Source organism: Neopsephotus bourkii, unplaced genomic scaffold (genome assembly GCF_033783945.1).
Source record: "Neopsephotus bourkii isolate Nb327-2 ecotype Australia unplaced genomic scaffold, CSIRO-AGI_Nbou_v1 NB_940, whole genome shotgun sequence".
NCBI classification, from domain to species: Eukaryota; Metazoa; Chordata; class Aves; order Psittaciformes; family Psittacidae; genus Neopsephotus; species Neopsephotus bourkii.
In genome coordinates, this window is record NW_026901434.1 from 1,193,183 (window position 1) to 1,211,888 (window position 18,706).

Here is an 18,706-nt window from a genome sequence, read left to right on the forward strand (position 1 = left end):
GCCTCTGGGGTTGCCCGGGCGCCGCCGCGCGGCCGCCAATCGCGGGCGTGCGCGTGCCTTCCGCGCCGAGCCCCGCTCCCCTCCCGCTGCATCCCGCCGTCCTCCGCCGCCTCCGCCGCTCCCGAGCGGGGGGTGCTGCCGCTGCCGCCGCCGCCTCCCGGGGCGCAACGCCCCCCCCCCCCCCCGCCGACCGCCCCCCGCCCCAGCCCGCCCTGCCGGGCTTGAAGGTCACCTCCGCTCGCCCGCCGCTCCGGAGCCACTTTCCGCTCCGGCTGGAGAGCGGCGGCGCCTCCATCCCCGGGAAGGTGCCTGGGTCCAGCCGGTGCCGGGCTCCCGCCGGCCGCAGCTGAGCCGAGCGGAAAGCCGCTCCCCGTCCCTCACCCCTTCCGAAGGCGGGGACGGCCCCCGGGGTCTCTCCGCTGCTCGCGGGCGGGCCGGGCGCCCCGCTGCCGGTTCGCGGCGAGCCCAGGGGCAGCCGGGCGGCGGGGCGCGGCATGCGGCGGTGAGGGCGGCGGTGCTTTCTGCGGGGAAGGGGCTGCTGCGGCGGCGGGGAGCCGCGTCCCCCCGGGACTCGCCTGACGGGGCCGCCCGTTCCGGACGGGAGAAGCGCCGCGACCCTTCGCCTGCGCTCGCCTCTTTATGGTGAGTTTCGGCTGGGGCCTGGCGGGAGGTTCGGGGCCGCTTGGTGCGGGGCACCTGGAAGGTGCACAGCGGCAGGGGCTGCGCCCGGCCCCACTCTGCTCCGCCCTGCCCTGCCCTGCCCTGCCCGGCCGGCAGCCGCGCCCGAAGAGCCCGGTCGCCACGGCCGGAAAGTTTCATGGCGGAGGGTTGCGCGTCCGCGGGGCGTCCGCCGACCGGGGAGGGGCTCTCGGGGACCGGGCGCTGCGGTGGGAGCCGGGGGCGAGGACGCGCGGCGCTGGCTGAGGGGCTGGAGCGGCCATCCCCGTGCGGCGGGGCGGGCTGAGCGTCCTCCCGCGGAGAGGCGCGGAGAAGGGTATTGCCGGGGGAAAACGCTGGCACGGAGGTGGCCCGCGAATGACAAGAAGAAAAATGGCCAGCTGGGTTTCAGCTGAGTTACTAGTTAAAAGAGTGCAGGTGTTTAGATGCTGGGGAGCTACTTGTCTGTAAGTCGTCAACATTTACTTGTTTTAAAGGCGATTCATCGTGCCGTTTTCTCCTATAATTTTCTTTCAGGGAGAAAGGTGTCAGTGTTGGCTATATACGTGTTCACTATAGGTGAAGCCACACTGAAACCTATAGGCAGTTCCACCTAGTGCCGGTCCTCGGCTGAGGCACGGTTTGGCAGTGCAGAGGGGCACACGTTCTGCCTTTCCAAAATCTGTGATGTGGCTGTTGGATGTTGTGCTGCCAACTCAACGTGGCAGCAGATGGTGAAACAAATGTGGTCTGAAGTTTGACTCTGGAGTGATTCACAGCAGCGAAGTGTGAAAGATCTTGTCCAAATCTGCAGCTTTTGTTTATATGCTCTCTGAATTTCAAAAGTGTCAGAGTATGGTAGGTTCTGAAGGGGTTCAGTGATGGCTGTTTTTTCACTTTCAATAAAATTCAGCTTATTCAAGATGATTTAGATAATACAATGCAGCAGGCACTGACGATGGTGTCCCAAGAATGTCAAGTGCCTTGCTTCGCTTCTTACTTCAAGCTTGATGATACTTCAGAGAGGAAGGATACTGTATGTTTTGTCATTGAGCAGCGTGAAAACAATTGTATGTGTGGGCTGTAAAAGTAGAAGCAAGATTTTTTCACTCTGTGGTAGAGACTGATGGTTGTGAATGTCCTACAGTCTAAACTGGCATGAGTTAGTTCTCATAATCGAATAATGATTTTTTTAAAGACCAAATAGTTGCAGCTGCTTGAGAAAATATATAGTGGGAAGAGTGGCAGGGGTGCATGTGTGTGTGAATTTTCAACGCATATCTCAGTAGATCATTTAGTTTTTAGAAAAGTATTTGCTATCCCATGCTCCAGTTATCAGAATTATAGTAGCAATTTAGAAGGGCTCAAACTACGGCATCTTAAATTTATTTTTATTTTCTTTTACTTGAGTGATTTTTTGTTACAGGATTTTTGAGGAATTGTTTTTATGTAGCATTTCTGATTATAGTCCAGATCTAGTACCTATGTTGTGCAGGCTTTGAAGGCTTGGCTACCCAAGTTTCATTTACAATTTATTCTTCTCGTAAATACACTAGGCGAAGGATTTGGCATTTCCTGAGATGAAGTCTGTGTTTATAGTGTCAAGACTATATTTCTTTTTTTTCTATTAGTACATAACTGGCTATCAGTAATGTAGCTGACAAATGCAATGAATAAAATGCACAGTACTTTGATGATTTTTATGGTTCTTGTAATTGAAGTGCTTGGTGTCCTTGACGTGATGAGGATGCTTTTCTAGCTTTCATGAAAGGGTACCTTAAATGACAGAAATACTAGCAGGAGTCAAGTGTCGAGGAGGAGAGTGGGATTGTTAATTCCTGGATGCATAATGTGATATGTTTCCAGTACAGAATATGAGTGCACGTGTACAATTACAAGGTCCAATTTCTAGCACTGTGAATTATTATATTGTTGCCTACACACTCTGCACATATGTAATCCCTTACTAACCTGCAGGGATGTTTTGCTGCAAAGGAGGGAGGATGTGATGTCCTTAGGCTATGGCTGCTGGTCCTGGCAGGTTTTGAAGCTTCTTCTCTCTTCCCAAGATGTGTACCTCCACAAAGTCCCTTTGAAGTTAAACATGGAAGAGCAGGGCCGAAGGGCACTCAGCCACTCCTGTAGTCAGTCTTTCTGCCCAGGGCAGGATCAGCTCATACCTGTGTCATCTATGGCGGATGGCTGGGTACTTTTTTTGTTCTCCTTCTCCTCTTTTCTTTCTCCTTTTGATTTTTTTTCCCTTCATCACTTTTTTTTTTTTTTTTTTTTTTTTTATAGTATGTGTTCTTCATTCTTTTTAAAGAATCTTGTCTCATTCCCTACAGTCTCTCCCTCTGGTAGACCAAGTCAGTCTCTCTCCAGTATTTTGTACTGCTGTCTAGGGGACCTACAGCTTCCCTGCCAGCCTGATGTATAAGCTGGCTTTACCAGGTTTTGCCTAGTTTTTAGGAGGGATTTGATGGAAATAATATCCTTGGTCTCACTTTGTGCAAACAGGCAAGCTTTGTTGAAGAGCTGTACGGTATTCACTTACACTGGGCGAAGTTGAGCTGGTTGGAAACACAGGACTGATGAGACCAGTGACTGAGTTAAATAATTCAACATTTTAATTTATCATGCTGCAGTTTTGAAATAGCATTATCTGATTTGTAAATGTAATCATAAGCATTATGTACTGTAAAGATAGAACTCCTAGTACTGGCCACAAGAAGAAATGTTATTTTTGGTCATGGAAGGCATGGCTACATTAAGCATACAGTTGTCTGAAAGGTGTATTAGTCTGAAAAGGATGAATCTTCCATAATTAAGGTTGATATGTAATGCTACAGCTTGAGAGAAATATAGTAGCTGGAAAACGTGGTGTTTTTAACTGTGTCTATTTTGTGCATGTCAGAACTCTCTCTGGGAGAGGCTGGGGGATGCTGTTGGCTCATGCACCGTCATAAAAGTAGCATGTGAATAAAGCTGAGGAGTAGGGAACAAGTGAATGGTCAGGGCTTAAAGGAGTAGCACACAGAATATGAGGTGGTCTGACTGTTTATGGTCTTGATTGTGAAGGTGTCTCGATTGCTTCCTGCAGCAGCCCTTCTTGATGTGGTTGTGCAGAAATTGAGCTGTAATACTTCCTGAGAGCAGAAAGCTTCTGTCTCTGAGGTCCTTTACCAAGTCATTAATGAGAAGTCATTTTTTTTTATTCTCACTCTTTGTTTTTAATTCTTTGCTTAGTTGCACATTTTATGAGTAGTTCAACCCTTTTAATTAAATAATTGATTTTTTCCAGCGACCATAATAATTTTGCGGTGGAAATCTTCTCAAAATGTTATGTTGTCTATTCTTGAATATATTATCAGTACGTACTGGGTTTTATCACCTATTCTGAATGTATGCTTTTCCGAGTGAACAGGAAAGTGCTTATGAAGTTCTCTATCAGTATTAATTACACTTTCCTTTCATAACTGTATTATTTTACTAAGATTTAATATGCGAGAAATACAACTTAACTGCAAATCAGATAATTTTATATGTGTCTTATAAGTTGATGCACTGAAAACTGAATGAAAATTGAAAAGAAGTTTTACCTGACACGGGAGAACACTTTTAGGGTGCTGGGTTGACCAGTGATGTGTTACAGCAGTACTAAAGCATGTGTGACTTTCTGAAGAGGACAAAGAAGTGGTTGCGTTTGATTGATAGTACGGATTGCAGTTAGATACTGGCCAGTAACAAATGCCAAAACTGTGCTTCTCATACTTTGAAATACTGTTTTTTTGCCAAGTAGGTGTAGTTTAATGTCTGTTACTCTTCTGCTCCAGATTTTGTACTTTGCAAAGAGCCTGTCCAGAAATAAGAATCTTTACAAGTGGAGGTTTTAATGAATATTTAGAAATTCCAGGTAGTTTCTACTGGCTCTTCTCAAGGGGAAAGAAACTGTTGGGTTTTGCAAGTATGTATCTTTCAGCAATTTACAAGTTGCTTGAAGTGTCTTAACATGAGACAGGTACCCAAATCTAAAGCTCTGTGACGGTTTTCTCAAAGCCAGTTAAAAAACCCAGAACGTTTTGGAGTTTGAATGCAGCTCTAAAATCCTGTGTTTCCAAACAGCAAGATGTCATTACAGCTAATGCCTTGAAAGGAACAAGGTAAACACACAATTCAAGTGCCTTAGTACCCACCTATGACAGGTGCTTTAGTACCTGCCTATGCAATTTGGTGCCCTAAAATGAAGATTGCTGCCTGGAGTGGGAACTGTAGCACAGACTGGGAGTGTCCGTCAGCAGGAGATTGACTGCAGTCACTCAGGGAGGCTTTGTAAAACTGGCCTAGCAAACCCATATCCATTAAAATAATTGCCTTCTGCTTCAGCCAGGAAGGCGTAAGGGAATGTGGTTACAACAGGTTGAGTTGAAAGTCTTGCATTGTGTTAAAGGGCAAACATGCAAAACTAACACACTTTGAAGATGAATGGCACAACAGTGACTGCAGGGCCAGATGCAGCTTTTTGTCACCAGCATTACAAACACTAAATACATATACATTTTCTCAGTTGGCAAAACGCTTGGTTTCAACCCTCCAGTGTATACACCTGGCCAAGAACATTAAGGTTACAAAAGAAGAAGTTATTCCAAAAAAAAGGAATTACAAGGATACAGTCTAGAATATTTTTCAAGCAATTGCTTTTTTTTTTTCTTTTAAGCTTCTCATCTTTAAACAAACAGTAGTGAGAGCTGGAGTAAGTAAATCTCAGCTTTCTTCTGTGCTTTGTAGTTCATTGATGTTGAGTCTGTCACAGTGTTAGTTGTGACTCGGACTTTTGGGAATTTATTAATTACTTTTCCATTGGATTTTTTTAGAATCTAATAAAGCATGAATACATGATGACATACTTATCTTGCTGCAGACACTCACAGGATCTTGCTCTTCTGATTGCTGTTCCAAAGGTTTTCTAGGGCTTTTATTGTCTCTGAGTTCAGGCTCTGTATTAGATGTGAGCAAATATTATATGATCAGAATAATAAGAATCTAGGCTGAAAATAAGAAGATGGAGGCTCCCTTTTTACAAGGAGTCACATGGAAAAGGCATGGTGATGGATACAGAGTTACTCCTGGGGACATTCCAGCTGGGCACAAGAGGAAAATTTTTCACACTGAGAGCAACTAGTCGTTGGAATAATCTTCCCGGGGAAGTGGTGGATTTCCCCAATGTTGGATACTTGTAAGATTCACTTGGACAGGACACTGGGCCATCTAGTCTAGGTCATGTTTTGCCAAGAAAGGTTGGACCAAATGATCCTTGAGGTCCCTCCTGACCTGGTGTTCTGTGATTCTAGGATATATTATTTTTTTTCTTAATAAATTTGTAAAACTTAAACTTCATATAGAAAATCTTAACTGTTTTAAAGGTGTATGTGAAAATGTGGGCAGGAAATTTAGAAGCTTTAAATGAGGAAATGCTACTATTTCAAACTAAAGATTCTAATGGCTAAAGCGATTATAGAGAAGGTGGAAGAACACCTGTGTACAGGTGGAAGAAAATACAGTCATACTGGACAGTTGTGTTAAGCACAACAGGAAAAAAGTTTTGCTGTGTGGAAGTCAACACCATCAATCAAAACCTGGAGAGAAAACATTAATAGCTTTATATGAAAGAGGGTAGATTTAGATTAGATATTAGGAAGTTCTATCCTGTGAGAGTGGTGAGGCACTGGCACAGGCTGCCCAGAGAAGCTGTGGCTGCCCCGTCCCTGGCAGTGTTCAAGGTCAGGTTGGCTGGGGCTTGGAGCAGCCTGGTCTAGTGGAAGGCATCCCCGCTCCTTGCAGGGGGTTGGAATTGGATGATCTTTAATGTCCCTTCCAACCCAAACCAGTCTATGATTCTATGTACTACCCTGGTGGGAAAGGTCAATATAGTTGCAGTTAGCTTCCTTGAACCTAGGTTGCTCTGTAGTCTGGTGTTTTGATCTTTTACGGCTTTTTTATCTTTCAGATACCTGTAGTTCACACATGAGAAAATGCATGCAGAAAAAAAAAGTCACATGTGTAATTCTGTTGTCTTACAAAAACTGACCATCTCCTGTGGAGTTTTTTATTTCGGTAGCCAAATGACTGTTAGGTCTTTGAGAACCTCAAACAAATATACAGCCCTGTATCTAAACGCAAAATGTTGTGTGATTTTCTTGTTGTCTTGAAAACAACATATCTTGTATGTTTGCTCATTATATAAAGGTAGGTGTCTTCCACAAAAGTAGTTTGGCTGATGAATAGGAGTTACTTTTCCTCTGGATAGTCAGCTCCTGAGTTTCTGCTTGTAACTTTTAAATTTGTATTTTGTTAAAAAGGTCTTAGATGTCTGCTTTCTTTCTTTCCCCCCCACCCCCCCCAATGTGTTGTAGAAGATTGACATTTGATAGTTCAGGAAGAGAGGAATTATACAATGTTGAATGGCACTGATCCAGGAAAAAGACTTGATAGTCGTTGTTGGAGCCAATATTGGGATCTTTGTCTGCCCTGGCAAAAAAAAAAATCCACTTTTCTCACAGGATTTTTTGCTAAATTAAGGATTGTGCAATATTATGCAAATATTTTGTTGAGCAAATGAATTGAATAGTAAATGAAGGTCCTGTAAACAGTCCCTATATGAAAATACAGAATATAGTATTAATCCCTGGGTTCAGAATATTATCTTCTGTCTTCAAATTTATGTAATTCTGTAACACTTTCCCCTGGGATGCAGCATAGTCTACTCAGTCCTTGTCTACAGAGCTTACAGTCTTGCTTCTTTGGTGGGAAAAGATGCTGAAGCATCCGTTTTATGCTGCTGGGTGCTTGTGTGTGATCAGTGTCACCGGAAATAATTTTATTAAATATTATCTACTATTACAGTGAAACTCTACAATTTTCCAACCACAAAACCAAACCAAACCTAACCCTTACTCTGCAGCAAACACTCTACTCTGTATGTGAGTTGTTACTTAAATGTCCTTTCCTCCAACATCAAAGATGACCTACCTAAAATGTTGTCTACCACATGGTGATATCCATTTTAAGCCTGTGACAATATAAATGCTAAGGAAGTCCCAGAGCGCAGTTTGAATTGAGGCACACAGAGTGACCCAGCAGGAAGATTAATGGATCTAGATAGCCTCCTGATCATTCCACGATATTAGACCTCCCTTTTCCACTCCTTAATTTAGGACACTCCAAATGGCTCCTTCACTTCATGATGACCTCTTCTCTGTTACCATCGTGATTGTATGTTAGTCTGCAGATGACTCCACAGGAGACCGATTGGGTTTCCCCTGGTCATTACAGGTATTGAACTCTCGCTAAATACCAAAATTGTCCATGTTGCATCTTTTGCACACTTGTTTCATTGTGAAAGTCCTCAACTTAAAAGCAGATTCCTTCATTGTTACTATTTTTTAATCCATGATACCTACCATGAGTTTTTTATTTGTTTCTGTTTTGTTGTTTCTGTTTTGCAGTGTTGCTTTTGTTTTGATTCAGAACCCAATCTCTAGCTGCAACTGATTATAGAATCATAGAATGGTTTGGGTTGTGAGGGGTCTTATGCTCATCCAGTTCCAACCCCCTGCCATGGGCAGGGCCACCTCACACTAGACCAGGTTGCTCCAAGCCCTGTCCAACCTGGCCTTGAACATTGCCAGAAATGGGGCAGCCACAGCTTTTCTGGGCAGCCTGTGCCTCATCAATCTCACAGTAAAGAATTTCTTCCCTATATCCAGTCTGAATCTCCCCTGTTTAAGTTATTGAGGATCTTATGCCACTGTGGGAAAAATAACCATACAGCCCAGTTGTCAGGTGGAGCGGATGAGGGGCTTCCCAGGTAGCCTAATGCACAGAGCACTCTGGGGTATGAGATACACAAGAGTAAATCTTCTTTCATTGTATAAGCAGTATTCTAGAATTGTATGTTCTTTGATACTTTGATTCCTGCCACTACAAAATGCCTTCAAATCGGTTGCCTTTGGTGCTTGTATGATCTTTCGTCCTTGTTCTGGGAACTGTCATATCCAATAAGCAACCTGATTAATCAGTGCATGTTGGGACATACTGGTTCAAATAGGCAGAATGATACAGGCAGGTACCTGGGCCCCTTTAATCACTTTGAGCATAGTTTTGTTTTCAGCAATTGCCATTTCACTGCGGCAAAGTATATAATCAACTCTTGGTGATAACACTTCTTACTTCTTTTCCTTTTATTTCTTTTTTCTTTTTAATGCGGTTAGCATGAGGTTTTCCCTTTTCCAGTGTCTCAGTCCTTGTGGTTGTATTCTTGCCTTTGAATCAATTCAGACTGCTGTTTTGCTGTAGCCAGAGAGCCACCTTTCTTAAGGATATGTATGTTTGTTTGAACGTGAGTGCATTTTAAAAAGGAATTGAGTGTTGCTGGAAATCTCAGTATGTGCAAAATTCTCTATGGAGGAACCTAAATATTTTATTATATTTAAATACGAGGGTGCTTTTTTGCTATAGAGTATCCAATTGTTTATCACAATAAACTTCTGGTACTGGGATCTAAGGACTGTAGGAGGTCTCTTGGAGCTGAAAGGGACGGTGAGGTCATGGTACCATCTCTGAGTACCAGGTAAAACCCTGTTGTTACAGAAATGAAATAAACGGTTTTTAAACAGAAACAATTAGTGATCAAACTTAGGAAGATACTGTTTCCTTGCAAATTTTATACAAAGCATGTAACAGCAGTAGTAGATGATAAAAAACAAGATAATAAAATCATCCATTAGAATAAAACCAAGTATTTAAATAATTAGACAAAAGTGAGTCATAAACATCTCTTGTTATAATGAGAGGTGTCCATTGTTTTTGTTACAAGAAGCTGTAGTATTGTTCCAGTCTATTTAAAAATCAGATAATATTTGCTTTTGCACTGCTAAGTATTATATTCTTATGCTAATTGCTCTCCTATTAAGTTCAGTTATGCTGATGCTGTGGATGTGTGTCAGTTTTGTTGACTACCATCAAAAGCAAGGAAGCCTTTCATGCTCAGTTGAAGAGGTTTCCCCAACTTCTAAAATCCAGCATGAGCGTTGCACTATCCAGATATTATGGTCTCTGTTTGTACCTAGTAGAATTATTTACACTTTGAAAAGAAAATATAAAAAAAAAAAAAAAAGTGCAGTTATCTCCTGATTTTCCTATGTGTTCTTCTCTGTTGGTTCTGGAATTACTGAGGTAAAACTAGCAATTAACAGTTTTATTTTTGCTAGTATTGCAGCTGTCTAGTTCTTCTAAACTTGCTATTTATCAAAGAGATAGGAAAGTTTGCATTGTAGTAACACCGAGGTGTGAAAGCGCTGTTGTTCTGAGCACAAAAGGATTCATTTGCTCAGTCTTTTTCACAGTTTGCCTGTGACAGCAATTGCAGGGGGGAGGCCTGTACATGCAAATAACCATGTTATTGTCCCCAGCCAGCAACTCAGCCCCACAGAGCTGCTCCCTCCCTCCTGTTTGGATGAGGGAGACAATCAGAAGATAAAAGTGAGAAAACTCTTGGGCTGAGACAAAGACAGCTTAAATTGGTAAAGCAAAAGCCACATACACAAGGGCAGGAAGGTGTTCAGCCATTGCCAGTCATGCATCATGGTGACATGGGAAGACAGATACCATCACTCTGAAAGTCACCCCTTCGTTCTTCTTCCCTCAGCTTCACATGCTGAGCATGACACCATAGGGCATAGGATATCCCTTGGGTCAGCTGGGGTCAGCTGTCCTGTCTGCATCACCTTCTGCCTGCTGTTGCACCCCAACGTCCTCACTGGTAGGGTGAGGAGCAGAAGAGGCCTTGACTTTGTGTAAGTGCTGCTGAGTGATGACTAAAACATCCCAGTGTTATCAACACTGTTCCAGCACAAATCCAAAAGACAGCCCATTACCAACTACTGGGAAGAAAAATTAGCACTCCCAGCCAAAACCAGCACAGTTATTCACCGTGCCAGTTGCTTGACTTAGAAGAGCTTGCTGGTTTTAGACTTTATCAGTACTTTCACAGTGGGGAGTAAAGGACAAAGGATCACTAAACTGGCAGCTTAACACATGGCAAAATCCTTCTTTTAGAAGGGACACCAGTGCGTTGCTGATGAGTGTTGCTGGGGTATGTTGGTAACATCATACGTTACGATAGTTGTGCACATGCACGTAAACGTGCACACACAGAGTACCAGTGTGGTACATACGGTACCACATGTTCTGTGTCTCATCAGAATGTCTCAAATCTCTGGCTTCTGTTTCTGATGCCAGAGGTTGAAGTTTTTAGTGTGCTGTGTGGAAGACAGTGGGCTGTACTGATAGGAAGTCTGCGTGGTTGTATTTCAGGCTTACTCTAGATAATGTGGATTTTGGAGGAAAGTTGTAGAGTACTCTTGTCTCCTTGGCTGCTCTTCAGCCATTTTTTCTGTAATTATCGGTAGTACCAGTAATACAGATAAAAATCAAGCCTCTCATCAATTAAAAGTAATGCAGGTACCAGTGCATTCTTTCCCATCAGCACTATTATCTGGGCTTGAATAGCAAATTCATTTTGCAGTGGTGACCATGGAGTTCAAATTTTGATGATTTTGTCAGTCTGTGTCCTGAACCGCGGTGCAATTGATCTCTGACTGACATTGCATGCCTGACATCATGGTGTGCTGTGGTTCTGTTGTGAGTTTTTTTTATTGCTGTGTTTGGTGGGCTTTGTGTTGTTGAATAAAATAATAATAGGGCATGAATAATATCAGCATTGCTTTATAAACATCTTAAAACAGATGCAATTCTTAGTGAATATATCTAGAAGTCAATATAATGCTTTTCTGTGTTAAAGCTTTGCAAGCAAGCAAAATAAAGGAAAATAAGGAAGTTTCCTGTGGTAACAAACATATTTTTCCTTTCCATATTTGCACTGTTAGAAAGTAGTAGACTAAAATGTGAATCCAAATTTCTAAGGTAAGTATATTCTACTGAATAGTACATTTTACAATAATAAAAATGTTTTACCTGCTGAAGTGTTAAATATTTCGTCACTGATTATACAAGAAAGATTGCACATGTAATTTGTGATGTGGAAAATTTTTATTTATTAACTTTTTGTCAAGTGAGAATATATTTCAGTTTCTTAGGGGTTGTTCATATTCCAATACAAATTGGAATGCAAAAATTATTGTTGTCATCCCTGGAATAGTTTTGTTATGAATTTTAATGGTATATGATCATATTGTTCACAAGAAAATTATAATACATGCAGGTAAGGTAAAAATTGAGAGCAAGTGAACCCAGGTGATGAACTCTTTCCTTCTACTGATTTCTGACTTTTGGTTGCCAGAATGAGACTATTCAGCATCTTCAGTTCTTTGTGCTTTGCTGTGAAAGAGTTAACTTTGCCTATAAAGGAATGCTCTTTTAATTGCATAAGCGGATGCACCTTTATCAGCTGAGGTAAATTTTAGGCAATGATTTGATTTCTTTATTTCTGTAAATGTGTTTAAACAAAGCACTGCACCTCTAATGTTAGCAGATCTAAGTACTGTTGTCTTTTAAGCACATCTTCAGTCCATGTCTGTTTCACATTGCCATAAGAATTGACTTGCTGCATTACATAGTACTAACACCTCATGCAGCCTTTGCTGTTCATTCTGCTATTTAAAATGCATATAGTTTTTTCTCAAGTTCCATCTTCTTGGAAGATCTCCAGAGTAAGTCTGAAGAGTTGCAGACCTTCTCTCATTTAAATCAATAGGAAAGAATACTGATCATAACAAGGAAGAACAACGCTGTTGGTGTCTTTTAATCTTCTATCGTGTGGGCTCCTCTTGTTACTTCCTGTGTTAGTTTTGCCAGTACACATGAGAGCAGTTTATGGTGGAGCTTGAACCATTGAGGATCACTGTGCTTAGAGTCCTCTGACTTGCTAAGGGAAAAGCTGGTCTGATTTTTATTTTCATTAATGTCTCGGGCCTGATACTTATGCAGTGACTGTGGTGGTAGTATCTGAGAATGGGGGAAACTGGTGATACCATAGTCAAAGACAGGCTTTGGGGATCTCCAAAGGATGTACTTCTTCTCTCACTCCACTGAAAGGCTGACTGTGGATTTTAAGAATTTGGAATGACATTTTAAAGGGTAGGAATATTTTAGCATAATAACACATTCCCTTTTTTTTTCATTTTAAGAATTTGCTCTGCTGATGTTTAATATATAAGTGTAAATAATTTAATAAAAACTGTCTCAAATGAGGAATTGGAATTCTAAATGCATGTGAGAATGCAGTACACTCTTACAGCTTGACACTTCTGTATGGGTGGTCTTTCCTGGCACAGTGCTGAAAAGAGTAAGAAATGCCCCGTGTTAGGACTGTAGAAGTGTGCACACTTACGAAAGATGGGACTGTGGAAATGTGCACACTTATGAAAGGTGGGCAGACTGGCGACAAGAGAAACATGACTGGTGTCATGAGATGACTCGTGTTTCTTATGATAGCTAAACATGAACTGGATGGTGTTTACTATGGAGTATGTGAGTAGTTGGATTCTTCTGAAATTGCTTACGAATTACTTGCTTTTGTACTGATGCTGTGTGTGGTACATAAACGCTTACAGCTCTGTGATTGTGCCTCTGTGTATTCGTGGCAGTCAGCTATGTTCCCTGGTGAGCTCTTGGAAAGCTATCAGTGAACACTTAATTTTACACTGCACTGTACTGTTTGTTTTGCCTAAGAGGCTGGTGTATACTGTATACTGTGGAGGGAGGTGTAAAAACGTGAGCCAGGCAAACTGGTACTGCTTCTCCTTCCTCTTGTCAGAACCGCATATTGATCTAATTTTCTAATGGGCTGTAAAGTTTTTAGTTAAACTTTTCTAAAGAAAACAACTCTGTATTTTTTCATGTTTATAAACTACTGCCACTTCTTCTAGTATGTCTGGCCTACGAAATACAGATGCTGGTTAGTGCATAGAGTAAAATGCACAAGTGCATACAGTAAAAATAGACACAGATATGAAATAGAAAGATGAATTTGGTGTTTGCATTTATCCTTTCACATCTAGGAAATGTATATAGCTAATGAACTGAGTAAAAGAATTTGCCTTGCAGCTGACAGTTGATTTGGAAATGCAAAAATTTAACGAAGGTATATTGCTTTCCAGTAATCACAGCCTTTAATAATTTGTATAATTGTTTTTAATACGAAATTTACGTCTCAGTACGTATGTGCAATGCATCTGAGTTGCTGACACTATGATCTACAGTTTTTAATTCCTTCTGTTTTGCGTTTAAATTATTAACCATAACTTTGTATTACATCACACAAGGGAGGAAATGTTAAGCTGTGATTCCAATAGCAAACATGAAATGAATATATCACATGCTTTTCAAATAATAAATTTAGAAGTGTATGAAGATTTACAGACTATTCCATATTCACAGTGATGCCAAGTTAGCGCTTGATTTGGAGTAATCTCCAGGAACTTGCCAACAAAGTTTAAGTTAACAAGCAGGTATTCTTTATTGTGGTGCCAGGAGACATGGGGGATAGCTCCTCCTAGCGTGTCCCTCCTGAGCATCAACCAGGCTGTGATTATATTGTCCTTAAACATACTTGTTCATTAGATTACATACATATTCTTTGAGTTATTTATACATTACATCATAAAACATTGTACAACGCCTTCATCACTTCGTTTTAGGGTCATTGTCATGTCAGTAACCACCAGGCAGTTCTGGGGGATTCTTGCACAATACTTAACCATTTCCTTATCTCTGTAGTTGTTAACAAAGCCTAATGTTCTTGAAGTTACTAATTTACAACCCCATTCTTCAATCAACCCCATTCTTCAAGCTGCTTTGCAGACTACATGCATTAACCACAATTTGTGACTTCCACATGCTGTATTTTTGAAAGGTGTTCAGTCATCTGGACCATAACCTGGTTGTCAAAATACCTGTGTAGACAGTGTGGAATGATAAGAGATAATGCATCTTCTCTACTGTATTTAGGTACCACTTTAAGTATGTGGTTTGCTAGATGACTGGTGTGTTATCTTTACATGTATCCTTTTGCTATGGTGCTAATACAAATAAAATCTGTTCTTTTAATTTGCTAACCATTACTGTGAAACAATGGGTAGTATTATGAGCCTTGCCTGAGTGGCAGATGTTGTTAAATCTTTGGATAGTAAATTGGAAATACTAGTCTTCTGTTGGCAAGAAAATTAGGGAAATATTTATTTGAATGTAAATTGTCTGCCCTATCACTGAGCATTTTAATACAAATTAGGCAAAAATAATTTCCTGTGATACTTTTGAAATCAAATATGGAAGTGAATAATGTTTGTGAAGACTGTTTAGCTACAGAATGTCCTGCACACTTTAATATTTGGAATTATAGAATACTGCTTTGATTTGTCATATTCATGTATGGACAATGTTAGTTTGTTATACAGCCCAGTTAAATAAGAAGAAAATGTTGAGGGCTTTAAATCCTAATCTTTAGAGAAATGCATTTATAGAATGCCAGCAGATGTCAGTATGTTCTTGTCAGAGAGCCCTTTTGTTTTTAAACAATAACCTTCTTTCAATTAAATCATGTGGGAGGAAGTAGTAAGGGTTGTAACACTCTCGTAATGCAGGTCTGTTTAATTCAAGTATGTTACTGAAGAAGGTTTTTTCTTTTCATTTCTGTTTTCTAGACCTGGGCTAGCACAATGTCTGTGCATACATTAGCTTTCACTATATAACTGCTCATCAGACTGCTTAAAGAACAGTTTAAAATACTTTGCTGAATGGGGATATATTGCTGATAGTTTGGCACCTTCATTTCTAATCGAACTTTTGTTTTTCTCTGTAGAACATTTTGTGTATAGATTCCCTTCATATATTGAGGCATTTGGAATATGCTGGCACACTTCTTTCTGTTTGCATAGCTAGTGAGTGTGTTTGAACTCTGATGTGTTTAATCAAATCTGTCTCTGTAACTGGGAGATTATTTTGTCACCATTTATATGTGGTAATCAAAACCAGATGAGCTGTTTCTCATCTTCCTTTTATTTCAAAAATCAATACCATTGTGATATTGTGGAGAAAACCTTCCCTTCTCTGAAAGTGCAAAATGATGCCATGTAGTGAGAAAGGGTATAGAATTCATAATCTGGAGTACTTACCATGTTAAGCTGATGTCAGTTTTTAAAAGGATGACCTAAACATCATGGGAAGTTGCTAGGTTGCACTTTTAGGGTGGTGGCCAGGTGGTGCTTTAATAAGGTGTGGGTGAACAGATGGAACCTGTAGTCCTCATGAAGTCTGCAGCCTACTGACAGATAATCCAGAGTGAGTCCATGCCTGAGATTGTTACACGAGTAGCATAGAGGTGGTATTAAAACTCCATTGAAGTTTTTGGTTTTGTTTTTCTCTTTGTGTTTGTCAGTATTGTCTCTTTTTTTAAGGAGGGATATTCTGCACCTTGAAGAAGATACCTCTATTTTTCCTAAAATGTAACTTAAATACTTCAGTTTCGGTGTGGACCTCTGTCCATCTTATCCAGCACTACCACCACCAGAACGGTAAACCCCATGATTTTCAGTGTTGGTTGCCTGAAGCACATGGTGCCTCAATGCAGTAGGTGTTGGAAGAAGTGGTAAGAATCCCTTCAGAAAACTAAAGGCCATTTGCTTCAGTTTCTCTTAGGGAGCTAATATATATTTGCATTGCATTTTGGCCTAGAGTGTTCTTTTTTTGTAAATTCACAGATACTGCAGCTATCACTTGAGGCTTTTTAGTTACATTTCCAAGCATAAATTTGTTTAAAGTTTTTCTTCAGCCCTCTTTTAACACAAAAAGAGTTTGTTTTAAATGCAAGACCTATTTATTGTGACTGATTCCTTGCTTCTTCTCATCTTAGACTGTTTGCAGGATTTTCAGATCTTGCAGCTGAGAATAAAAGCAGGCAGATAAGAAATAAATTTACCTCTGGAGTAAAAAACCCCAAACCCATAAAGTATTACTGAGGTTGTAGTTTTGGAAATATGACAATTTTATTTTTGAATGGTGGTTGAAATGCACTTGCCCTTAATACTTCTTCTAGAGATGCTGATAAACACCCCAAATCCTATTAAATATCATGCTTAAATTAGTTCTAAGCAATTTTTTGCATGATACACTGATGTATTTTAATTCAGGGTTTGGCTTGCTTGCCTGGAGCTGAATGGAAAAAGTTAGAAAATTATAGTTCTCTTTTCATTTCAGTGTAGGGATAAAAGAAAATTAAAAAAAAAGGTAGATGTTTGAGAGTCTGCTTGTGTAATGTTTGAAAATTTATCCTCTCTCTTTGTAGTGAAAATAAAAGGCAAAAATTATTTTTCTACCACTGAAAGAAGAAAAATAAGCAGTATCATTTATTGTTTTGACATATTTTCTTCCATGGCAATGTAAACACTTTCTGATAGTTGAGTCTTACTAATTTTCTCCTGAGTATGCCTTTTGAAAAGCTGCAGTATATATATGTAATTAATTTCCTTGTGTAGCTGGCAGTGCTGTTGCACCTTGGACTCCTGAAACTCAGGTTCTTAGCAAAAATAGGTGGAATCTCCATCATGCTGTACCATACTTAACAACAGTTCTAAAAAACTGTATTTCACTGAAATTCATGGTCAACCCAAAAGACTTACTACAGCTTCTGTTTTATTGCACACAGAAGTTTAATTTATGAAGATTCAGGCTTTACAATGGTTAAATGAAGGCAGCTGGTTTTCTTGTGATAATGCAGACGTACAGATTAAAATATCAAATGTGAGCATTTACATCTGACTTTCAAAGCTTGCTCATTCGATCTGTATGTTGACATGTAAGTTGAGAGCAGATGAACGACTTGGCTGTTCATTTTGTCCATGTACTTCATACGTAAATGTCTGAAAATGTGATCTTGTCAAGATAGTGAAAAAGTAATACAGTAAATATTGACATTAATTTTGATTCCTCAAAACTAATTATTTTAAATAAATCTAAACTCTAAAATGAACTTTAGAACATTTGAAGCTTGTTGGAAGTGTATACAAGTCTAGATGGGTTGGTCAACTATAGTACAAAAATAAATACAACTTCAGATTTTCTGCAATATGCGATAGCTCTAATGGCATCAACTTTGTTAATTTTGACTTTGAGATCTTCATAAAAGCCTATAAAGCTACCCAGAAAGAGACTTGTTGTGATATTTTCCAAACCTTGAAAAAACCCAAGGATTCTGGCTGACATGAGCCCTCCAATAAATTTAACCTGTTGTGGATTTTTTAATTGCAATTTGGTTGAGTTTTTTTTCCAACTCATTCCCAAAACATTTTTAGAAATAGATGTTTAAGTAGACTGTTTGTTGAAAAAAATGCAGAGGTAGGGTTTACTCATGTACTCAGATCTCTGTATGCTGCAATGTAATACATCCAGCTTGGGAGTTTTTGTGTAAGAACAGTATGAAAACCTTCCCCCAAATCAGGGTGTCTCTGTTCATTAGGAGGCTTCCAGGCAGAATGTAAAAAAGACAATGCAGTGGAAGTGCAGTGCACTGAGTGGCAGGTGCTTTGATGAAAATGGACATGTAAATTATGGAGAAATCATAGAATAGTTAGGGTTGGAAAGGACCTTAAGATCATCTAGTTTCAACCCCCCTGCCATGGGCAGGGACACCTCACACTGAAGCATGTCACCCAAGGCTCTGTCCAACCTGGCGTTGAACACCGCCAGAGATGGAGCATTCACAAGCTCCCTGGGCAACCCATTCCAGTGCCTCACCACCCTCACAGTAAAGAACTTCTTCCTTATATCCAATCTAAACTTCCCCTGTTTAAGTTTTAACCCGTTACCCCTTGTCCTATCACTACAGTCCCTAATGAAGAGTTCCTCTCCAGCATCCCTATAGGTCCCCTTCAGATACTGGAAGGCTGCTATGAGGTCTCCACACAGCCTTCTATTCCCCAGGCTCAACAGCTCCAACTTTCTCAACCTGTCTTCATACAGGAGGTGCTCCAGTCCTCAT

At 40.6% G+C, this 18,706-nt stretch overlaps 1 protein-coding gene across 23 annotated transcripts in view; it reads left to right on the forward strand.

The window, feature by feature from the left end:
• Positions 1-18,706, forward strand: part of RBFOX1 (RNA binding fox-1 homolog 1) — a 1,299,775-nt gene that overhangs the window by 386,342 nt on the left and 894,727 nt on the right. For 3 of the 23 annotated variants that reach the window (XM_061358258.1, XM_061358265.1, XM_061358272.1), the window contains exon 1: positions 346-642. The exons of 13 other annotated variants lie outside the window; for them this stretch is intronic. In XM_061358258.1, coding sequence (XP_061214242.1) covers positions 640-642 — 3 coding nt within the window. In that variant the 5' untranslated portion in view covers positions 346-639. Of the gene's footprint in view, positions 1-345; positions 643-1,020; positions 1,125-1,600; positions 1,694-18,706 lie in introns of those variants that run through there. 7 more of the 23 variants (XM_061358257.1, XM_061358263.1, XM_061358269.1 and 4 more) reach the window with 4 other exon arrangements.